This window comes from Tamandua tetradactyla, chromosome 6, assembly GCF_023851605.1.
Source record: "Tamandua tetradactyla isolate mTamTet1 chromosome 6, mTamTet1.pri, whole genome shotgun sequence".
In the NCBI taxonomy this organism is placed as follows: Eukaryota; Metazoa; Chordata; class Mammalia; order Pilosa; family Myrmecophagidae; genus Tamandua; species Tamandua tetradactyla.
Window position 1 is genome coordinate 167561858 of NC_135332.1, and position 11114 is coordinate 167572971.

General features: G+C 42.1%; 1 protein-coding gene across 2 annotated transcripts in view; it reads right to left on the reverse strand.

The window, feature by feature from the left end:
- Window positions 1-10995, reverse strand: part of DERL1 (derlin 1) — a 31507-nt gene extending 20512 nt beyond the window's left edge. The window contains exon 1 of one of the 2 annotated variants that reach the window (XM_077167567.1): window positions 10557-10995. In XM_077167567.1, the coding sequence (XP_077023682.1) occupies window positions 10557-10709 (153 nt within the window). In that variant the 5' untranslated portion in view covers window positions 10710-10995. Of the gene's footprint in view, window positions 1-10268; window positions 10397-10556 lie in introns of those variants that run through there. The other variant, XM_077167568.1, reaches the window with a different exon arrangement.
- Between the last annotated feature and the right edge of the window lie 119 nt (window positions 10996-11114).

Genomic DNA, 11114 nt, shown 5'->3' on the forward strand with positions numbered 1-11114 from the left:
TCGAGAACACTTTCTTGTTGATTGTTCCTTATTTAGAGCATTCTGTTCTTGTTTCTTGACTGCAATACCTTTTCATCTCTCTGAGGATATTACCAAGCTCCTTTTCTGGTCATTTCATTGGACTTTTGAGTTAGTGGCTTTCATCAAATGTCTGGTAATCCTCATCCATCTGCTCACATTTCATTAGAAAGCTGACTGGAAGTTCTAAGGGACTTGGAACTCATGGACACCACTGTAGGGGAACCAGGCCAGTACCTCAGGGCTTCACTGGGGAACTCTCCCTCAACTATCATTTCTATAGGTCTCTTTTTCCAGAAAGGACCCTCCATCTTCTGTTTGACAACTGCAGCCAAGACAAGCCTCTCCATGGGGACCATGAACTTTCACTTCCTCTCCCAGGTTAGTGTGGTGCTCCCCTTCACAGGTCTGGCATCACGGTCTGCTGCCTTTGTGCAGAGAATGAACCGCTCCAGCAAGAGTCAGGCTGGGGCTGCCAGTTGTGCAGGGAGGCAAGCTTTTAAGTCTCAGATGCAAATCTATCACTACAGGAATACTGGCTACATGTACCAGACTTTCGGCTAACAAAAGGGATGCCTTGCTACTAGTTCATTCAAATGGGTCTGCGGGTGTACCACACAATCATACCTAACATGTGGCATAATGTTCCCTGTTCTACAGAAAGTCACCAATAGCCCTGACTCCCATCCATAATTTCTTCAGAGTTCTATTCTACATTCAAATCTCATTCATTTTTCACACCAACTATAAAAAAAGAATCCACCTATTTAGATGAGGAATCCTAGGCCCCAAGGAATTAAGCAATTTCCCAAGGCCAAGGCTCAGTCACCAAGACTGAGTTCCCAAAGTTAGTCATGGTTTCTGTTGCATCATTGCCAATCCATATCAAAGACCCTTTGAGGACAGTGTTTTTGCTAGGGCCCTATGATACCTCAAGCAAATCCCACCGGCCCACCTCATCCCTACTAACAGCCACCACCAGTGCCTCCATCATTATTTTTAAGCAACGAATTATGGCAGTAATAAGTTCACATTAAGAAAACAGAGAAATACCTACTTGCCTTCATTTTAGCATAGGCCATTCACCTCATGGCCTATGGTTTGCATTATTTTTGCTAAGAAAATATACAAAAATAAAACTGACTCCTTGCCCAGGAAGTCCTGGGATGCACTACTCTACCACTAGAGGAGAGAGTCCTCGCCACTGCCCAGGGTGCTCAGAGGACCACACTAGTCACAGACCTCATCCAGAACCATTAGCTCCAAACACCCACCAGCACACAGACACAAAGTAAATTGTTTCAAATTCTTTGATGGAGGAAAATGCACACTACACACTTAAAAAGTGACTTCCCAAGAACCCTATATTAAACTGATAAAACAGAATAGGTTAAAATTAATTTTGGTTTATTCACATTATTATAAAAACAGTAAAAGAAGATCAGTCCTGACTTAAGTGATTTAACACCTTTCTGGGTGTGCTATTCTATTTATTTACATGCATTAATTCAAGAGGTAGAGTTTATAAATGAGGAAACAGAAGCTTAAAAGGTTAAGTAAAGCTAATAAGTGGTGGAGTTAGAATTTTGTCCCAGACCGTCTGACTCCACAGTTTGAGCTACTAAGCCACTGTTGTTATAATGCCTCTTACAAGTGACATCGTTATTATGAGGTATAATTGCAATTAATAAAAATTGTCAGTACTACACATGTATAATCCTGTAACAAAATGAGAGAAACCTACAAATTCAATCTCCCTGTTTATAAAAAGTGTTGAGATTAAAGACCGGAATTGAGCATTAGGCTTGGCTTTTTTTTTTTTTTTAAGTACCCTCCAGGTCCCACACACTTGCCAGCAGTGACTGAGGCAGGGGGTCCAAGGATCCCCCTTGGATAATACCATGCCTGCTCTTGCCTTTCTCACCCCACAAGCAGCAACCTCTCCTCATCTGGACCTTCCCACACCCATCGGGATCCCAACCTGGACCCAAAGTTAGGCTTGGCTCTTAAACAGCTAGGGGCCTTAGGAAAGTCTAGATCTCTGAGGCTCCTTCCTCATCTACTCAATGACTCTTGTGCCACAATAATTATCTTGGGTTTGCATAAGGTTGGAATTAAGAAAGTAGATTAAAAAAGTGCTTCAGGGCGGGCCGCGGTGGCTCAGCGGGCAAAGTGCTTGCCTGCTATGCCGGAGGACCTCGGTTCGATTCCCGGCCCCAGCCCATGTAACAAAAACGGAGAAACAGAATACAATAAAAACAAGAAAATGTTTAAAAATGTTTCCCTTTCTTCCTTCCTTCCTTCCTTCTATCCTTCCTTCCTTCTCTCTGTCTTTAAAAAAAAAAAAAAAAAAAAAAAGTGCTTCATTAAAAAAAAAAAATAAGTATATGCATGTGTGTATTATCATTACGATCTTTCAGAAGATGCTTACTGACCTAGTTTTTACAAATACACATTTTAAACTACTCCCGTATTCCTATAAATTACTCAAAATCTGGTTTTGGAAAAGAAGCTTCATGCTTTTTTCTGACTACATTTTCACAAACACCGATGACACGACACTATTTTTAGCCACTGTGTGCACCTGTTCTTTGGAAATCAGTGTCTGTCAAAATACTTCACTTCTTTTCCCCTTTCATTAAGATTAACCTTGAGTTATACTTGCTTTCATTGATCTAGGAGGCATAACATTAATTTTGAATTACTTTAAATTATAATTTGAAACACCAGAAGGTATCTCATCTCTTCAGATACAATACAATGATTTTTTGGAACCCAACTAAATCCCCTTCTTTTCCCCAACTGATGTATAAACAGTTAGGTTAAGGAAATCGTCTTTATTTTCAAGGCCTAGAGTAAAAGAGGCCCATTTTCAATCATGGAAAGCCGTCGCTAATCCTGTGTGAGGGAGCCAGATACAATGCAAAGAGCCTGGGACTTGCAGACAGAGAACCAACCATGTACCTTGGTCTGGGCAAGGGCTCATTGGGGGCAGCTCAGTTTAATGTCCACACAACCCATGGCAGGTATCTCATGAGGGTAACTGGGCCCTAATTAGAGTTTAGGTAATCTTCCCAGATTTCCTCACTTCATCGGGGCAAAGAGCCCACATGTTTAGGTGGGTCTATTCATTGGCATATAAGGCTTTCGAAAATAACCTAAGCAATTGTCCTTTAACTATTAATTCAAAAACTTCAGTTGATGGAATGGGCTGCAGTCAGCCTTTAACATCTCATAGTCTGCTGCTACAGAAATCTCAAAAATCTTAGATTAGAGTGTGTGGAGAGAGGGTTGCAGGTAAGAGTATGAAAAGAAAAGTTCTGAAACAATAAGGATAGATAAATTTTAGTTAGAAAACTATACATCAATCAACAAGTAAGTCAGAAAGATGAGCACCCATTAGCAAGCTGTGTGATCTTTTTTTTTCCAGACAAGAAAAAGTCCCTTTTCATTCATTTAAACAATTGAAAGACACTCAAAAACCTTGAAAGGGTAATTCCACTCCTAGGTATATACCCAAAAGAAATGCAGCCGTATATTCACCAAGAAATACACACATTCACCATGACATGTACTAGAATATTCAGAGCAGCACTATTCATAATGGCCCCAAACTGAGGACTACCCTAAAGGCCCATCGACAAGAGAATGGATAAAAAAAACTGTGGTAGATTCACTCAACGGAGTGATATGAGGATGATTCAAGCTGTGCCAGCTTGAATCTGTTGTGTTCCCCAGAAAAACCAAGCCCTTTAATCCTCAGTCAATATTGCTAGATGTTATCTTTTTTATTGTTTCCATGGAAATGTGAGCCACCCAATTGCGGGTGGTAACTTTTGATTAGATGGTTTCCATGGAGATGTGTCTCCACCCATTCAAGGTGGGGTTGCTTACTGGAGCCCTTTAAGAGGGAATCATTTTGGAAAAAGCTTTAGAGCCACCAGAACCAACAGAGCCAATAGAACAGTTAGTGCCTTCAGGGAAGCCACTAAAGAAGCCTGGAGAGAAAGCTAGCAGACATCGCCATGTGCCTTTCCAGCTAAGAAAGAAATCCCAAACATCATATCACAGGCCTTCTTGAACCAAGGTATATTTCTTTGGATGTCTTAATTTGGACATTTTTATAGCCTTGCCTTAATTTTGACATTTTCACAGCCGTAGAACTGTAAACTTGCAACTTAATAAATTCCCCTTTTTAAAAGCCATTCCATTTCTGGTATATCACATTCCAGCAGCTTACAGACTAGAACAGCAGCCCTCAACCACAGGCCACAACACAGGTGACTCTCAAACATACTACTGAAAAAGAGAGGCTGTATACAGAAGAGTACATACTATATAATTCCACTTACAGAAAGCACAAAAATAGACAAAAGCCCTCTCTCAAACATTAGGGACTCCCAAGAATATAGGCCAAGCCCTTGATTTTGAGGCTTGTCCTTATGAAACTTATTTCTGTAGTGGAAAAGCTAAGCTACCTATAATTATACCTAAGAGTTGCTTCCAGGAAACCTCTTTAGTTGCAGGGATGTGGCCTCTCTCTAAGCCCAACAGTGCAAGGAAAATCATTATTCTCCCCTCTATGTGGGACATGACATTTAAGGAGGAAAGTCCCCATGAAAGTATGGGACATAACTCCCCGGGATGAGCCTAGCCCTGGCACTAGGCAGGGATTGGCACTAGGCAGGGATCAATGCCTTTCAGAACAAAAGAGGGTAAGAAACATAACAAAACAAGGTATCAGTGGCTAAGAAAGTTCACTGTTCTGGAGACTACTCTTACACAAGCTTCAACTACATATTGCTAAATGTCATGGTTTGCCAAACCCCAACCAACATCATACCTATTAACCCTAAAGAACACCTAGGGCTCTAAACGAGACTCTCTAAAAGTTTCATGCACTAAGTTTACTCTTCTGAAACCCATCACCTCTACAGAAATGGTTCCTAGGCTAGATAAGCCCTAAAACCCAAAGGGGCCAGCCTCACCAAAAATATCAAAGAATTCCACCCCCCTATCCTATATTATCAACACCTCTTTTCAATATGAAAAAGTTAAATAAGGCATAGCTCAAAGGTTCTTATAGAATGGGAGAAGAACCAAAGGAGAAGGAGGAGTTATAACAAAGATGATAAGACTTAACGAATGAGTATGACTACTGACTCGCTATACTGAGATTTTTTTTAGTCTCTGGTGTTTTGGAGACGCTAGAAGGAAAAACCTGAAACTGTGGAATGGTAATCCATACCAAACTATGAAATCTGTTCTGTAGCTGCTTATTGGAGTATGCTTTGAAAATTATTGCTTTTTATTTTTTATTTTTTTACTTTTCACAATAAAAAAAGTTAAAAAAAAATAGGCAAAAGCCATCAATGCTATTAAAAGTCAAAATAGTAGTTATCCTTGGAGGGGATAATGATCAGAAGGGTACAGAAGGAAGGCTGGTATTGTTTTGTTTCTTGATCTGGGCAATGGTCATATGTGTGTATTGAGCTTTGGAACATGCAACAAGCTATACATTTGTAATATACAATTGTATATTTGTATACTCTTTGTATACGGTCACTCAACAAAATGTTAGAAAACAAAGCCAAGATCAAAGCTCAACCTTACCTAAAGACCACAGTGTAACTGTCTCATGTGGCCAGGACTTCTAAGGAAATATTTTTTTCTTAAGTTGTACATACCAAAGCACTAACCACTGAAGCTCTAAATTCAAACTTTCATGCTTAGCCTCCCTGTTTGTCTGACCGCCCTATACACTCTTCAATCTGTTAGGTTGCTGTCACCAGGCTAAATGTATAATATATGCAAAAGCTTGACAAATAAAGGAACCAAGCCAAGTCACAGATTTGGTTGGTGCCATTTCTTATCATTCCTGAAAACAAATTAAAGAATTTGGGAAACTTATATCTTCCCGTTTTAAGTCCGAATCCTTTGTGGGGGAGGGAGGGAGATGACGAAAAATAAGATTACTAATTCAGCAATTATATTTCAATTTCAATTACAAATTAAATTAGAATCTTATAGCCTATGCAGAGAAAGCAGTAATGGCAGCAATTATTACTGGCTGATAAACAAAAATAGGCCTTATTTTTGAATAGTCTATTCACAAACTAATGACTGACCATTTCACAAACATTTTTTCCATATGTTCTATGTAATAGAAGCATTAGGTAAGTAGTATATTTCCTTAATCAGAAGGCACTCATTTTTGTGTTTCTGAAATAAGGATGAACCTTATAATCTCTGTATTCATTTAATGTAATTTCGACCTTCCTTCCCCACTAAAAATAGCTGTATTAAATTATTGGAGCATCTTAAATCAATTGAGTCTTAGAATAGTGTTTATGTGGTATATTATTCCCATTTTTTAGGTAAAGGAATTAAAGCTTCAGAAAGGATAAATAACTTGCAGAAGGTCACATAACTAGTAAGGGGCTGAGCCCAGCCTTGAGACCATGACTAAACTACTTGAAATCTCATGGTCTTTTTACTCTAACAAAAAGGAACAATAATTTGCTAAGACTGACTTGGAAGAAATCACCTTCTTACTAAACTCTTAACTATGTGTTTTGGTAGAAATTATGCAAAGTAGTTCAACAGACAACCCAGAACTATTTTCAACTCACCAAAATAGAAACTGAAACTGCAGTTGTCAATAAAACAGGGTAACACTATCTCAGGATGATTGATTGCAAGAGACGGAGCTAACATATGGAGCAGCACAATACAGGTGTAAGGGAGTGACGTTATTTTGTCCAAAGAAATGAAGAAATACCAAAGGCGGGCAGCCGTAGGAAATCACAGCTTCTCCTTGAGTTGATCAAGGACCAATATGAAGACATTTCATCGCTGTGCACTGTTCGAATGTTTGGTGTAATTATAAGGGACTAGAAATGGGGAGAAATTCTGGACTACAGTGTAGTTGAGTCTTATCACAATGTAGTGTTTCGATTTACCCAAACTAAGGAAATAACATTTTAAACTTCAGCATTCCAGACCAATAAGCATTCAGAGGAAACCAATAGTTATGGAGGAAAAATAACTTTTCTGACTTCCAACACAAATCCACAATTCTAAATGAATCATCATCAATTTTTTCTTAAATGCAAGAAGCAAAATTCCCAGGTCTACATTAAAGATCCAGCTTTGACTGAAACAATGAGCCTATAGCGGAAATTCTGCTCAAGCAACAACACACACACTCTGTCCTTTCATATCAGCCTCTCAGATGCAATTTTTCCTCAACTGCTTCATTTGCGAATGAGTTCCTCCAGGTGGGTCGAAAAGTCACACTTGTCTAGAGAAGAACAAAGTATAGAGATTAGTCTTTCCATACTTGGGCAATCAATGCATTGCACCTCCCTCCTTCCACCACTCCTCAAGCCCACAAGAAACAAAATAAGGAAGATGGGAAAAATGGGAAAGGTGTGACGTGAATGAGAACTCTTTCTAAAGGAGATTACTAGTCACTTCACCTCTTAACATTATTCACCTGCTCCCTATCAGAAAGGCTTTTTCATGTTACTTATTTTACTAATTTGATCATACAAGTCAGCAAGATTTTGCAAGGGTCAAAGTGTTGATCAAATTCTTTTCACAAAATGATTTACAACCGTGGCTCCCCATGTACACATATTACCCAATAAGGGCACCAGGCAAAATGTGCACAACACTTGCAATAGATACTTACTAAAGCAAATAAAAAGAAAACAGAACGCCATTCTGGGTGCACTTCAGCCTTATACCCAACTGCCTACTCGACTTTCTGGATACAGAAAAAGTACCTCAGACTTAGGTCAAAGCCTAAATCTTCATCCACACCCCCCAACCTGAGCCTCCCTACACACTAACCCCAATAAATGGCTCCACCAGCCTCTTGGTTAATTCCTGAATGCCATCTTTGAATCCTGTTTCTTTCACCCCTTCATTCTTCACATCCAGTCCAACAATAATCTTGTCTATTCCAACTCCCAAATCTGTCCACTTCCAACTTCAGAGCCAACCCTGAGTAAAATTCACTATCTCTTTTGCCTCCTACCTTAACTCCTCTCTGACCCCATTACCTATCCCTCTTCAAAGTGCGCTCGCTCTCCCTCCCTCTCTCTCTCAGACACACACACACGTGTGCACACGCCATGGTAGGCAACCCCCACCTCCATTCCTTCTCCCACCGCGCATGCACACACATTCACGGAGTCCACCCAATGAAGTAAAAAAGGCAATCTTGTCAGTCCTTCACTCAAAAGCCTCCAGAAACTCCTTTTGCCCTCAAAATAAACTTCAACACACTTAACATGGCCTTAGAAAGCCCTATAAGATCTGGCCCTGACCTACTTTTCCAAGTTCAGTTTACTGCACATACCCCTGACTATCTTCCTGTCCTCATCTACTGGGCCTCATTCCTACAGCTCACTTCACCAGCAATTCAGTCGTCTGCTCCTTGTTACTGCCCCTAACCTTTTCACTTCCTATTCCTTTTTCTTGGAAGGCTGTCCCAGAACAAGTTCTTCCCCAAGGCTGGCTGCTGTTACTCAGGATTCAGTTCAAATACCTTATTTGACACCTCTCTGGACCACACTGTCAAATATTACACTCCACTCTCCATCACAGGCCTCTCTTTTATTTTCTTCATGGGAGCCAGAACTTCTTCTGATCCATTCATTATTGTATCATCAGTACCCAGCACACAGCTGGTACCCAATATCCATGCACTTAACCAATAAATAAGCACCTGCTATGTGCCAGGTACTAGTCTAGGGAACAAGGTAGTAGTAAACAAGACATAGATTCTACTCTCATAGAGTCTTACACTCTGAGGGGAAGCAGAATAACAAATGTTAAGAAGTGATACATGGCAAAGAAAAGTAAAGGTAAAGGAGACAGTGTGAAGGACAGGTACTATTTTATGTAAGGCTATCAGAGAAGGCCCCACTGGCAAGGTGGCATTTGAGCAGAAACCTGAAGGAGGTAAGGAGATAAAGCAGAGAGCCACAGTTATCTTCCTCAAGAAGGGACCACCATGTGCAACAGCCCTGATGAGGGATCATTATATGATGAAGGAACAGCAAGGATGCCACTGTGGAACCTAAAGTACAAGGAGGAGAAGAGTGGGAGATGAAGTCAGAGAAGTAGCTGGGGGGCTTGCAGGCCACTGAAAGGACTGAGACTTTACTCTGCCATCTGAGAAGACACAAAGAGCTCGGAGCAGAGGACTGACAGGACTTGTCAGGATCACTCCAGCTGTTTGGAGAAAAGATTGAAAGGAATAAAATTGGAAGATGATAATGGATTGCGATGTCTAAGGTAGACTCAACATAATTTGCTGAGCAATTGTGGAGTGTGACAGTAAGAAACGTCAGAGATGACTACAAAACTTTACAGAAGCTTGAGCTTCTGTAATACTGGAGTTGCTATTTACTTCTAAAACAGAAGGCAGGAGAATTCCATTTAGAACATGTCAGGTTTGAGATGCCTGTTAGTCATCCAAGTGGTGATCTCAAATAGACTGTTGGATCTACAAGTCTAGAAAAGAGGACATCTGGACTGAAATATATCTGTATTTGTATTTGGGGGTCTTCAGTTTAAAAAGTATTTAAACCCACCAAACTGAATGAAATCACCCAGGTGCAGAATATAGAGAAGAGGTCCTGCAACTGATCCCTGGAGCACAACACAACATTTAAAGGTCAGGAGAGGACAAGCAAAGGAGACTAAGTAGCCAGTGAGGAGAAGCAAAAATGAGTGCTATCCTCGGGCTAAATACTGCACTCACTGACTTTAATCTCAAATCTTGGTATCTGACCTACAAGCAATTAAAGTTAAACTACTAAAAAAGGTGAATAAAAATAACCCCCAGTAACTTAACATTCTCTTACCAGGTGAACACTCTACATTGTTTCCTCAGGCCTAAGAAAATAACAGCATCTCCCATTTCTGGTGCAATTTACTCTTTATTCATTCGTACATTAAACTACTACATGTCAACAGTAGTTTAAACTGAGGGAGACGCAGATTAAACAAACACCTCTGAACTTCTGACCTCCTACAGAGAAAAAAAAATTCCCTTAACATGAAAAGGACTGATCACTTCGATATCTGCCAAGTTGGAACCTACATGCCACCCACGTGGGTGACAGATGTAGGTAAAAGGCATGTGCTCCAGGTCGTCCCACCCAGACTGCTAACCTTGGCGTTTTGGGGGTCCCAACACCGGTATCCAATATTGACAAATGTCACTGACTTACCTTTTCACTGCCTCCTTCACCGAGTGCGGAGCGTGGGGAGCACAATCTTAATACAAGGACAGGGTCGGTCCCTTCCTACCAGACTAAACCCACGTGTCCAGCTCTCCAGGTCCTCGTTACAGACCCCTCGGCCTCCCTTCCAGCCCAAGACCCCGCCCTAACCCCCTCGAGCTGATGCACTACGAATCCCAGCAGACACCGCGCGCCCGCAGCCTGCTGGCAAACACTTCGCAGCCGCGGGGCCCCCTGGGGCCTGTAGTCTCCACTGACTCAGGAGCCGGACAGTACCTGGAAACGATAGAGGAAGGCTTCGGGCCAGAGGAAGAGGTAGGCCGGGCTGATGAGGCCGAGTTTGCCGATCAAGGGCACCGCGACAGTGGCGGCAAACCAGTAGCGCGTGATGGCCGGGATGCTCCTGAACCAGTCCCCGATGTCCGACATCTTCGTCACTCAGGTAGCCAGGATGTGCACAGCCGCCCGACTCCGGTCCTGGCCTCCCTCCCTACGCGGCCGGCTCCGCGAGTGGAAGGTGTAGAGGGAAGCCCCGGTGCAGAAGGCGGAGACGGGTGGACGTGGCGCCACCGAATTCGGACAAGCGAGGGAGCGTTCCGAGGGGAAACTTCCCCTTCCGGCGGCCGCAGACAACGTGACCAGAAGTCCCGCCGCTTAAAGGGCAAGAGTGACTTTTACCACTGGGTCGCGGGTCCGCAGCCCTGGGGACGGGGCGGAGCCGTGAGGGGCGGGGCGAAGGCAGGACTGGTGGGAAACAGTGGTTGTCTGGAGCAACGACAAATGCTTCAGCCAATGGCGAGGCCGGATACCCTCCACCTTTTTTCCGCCAGAGAT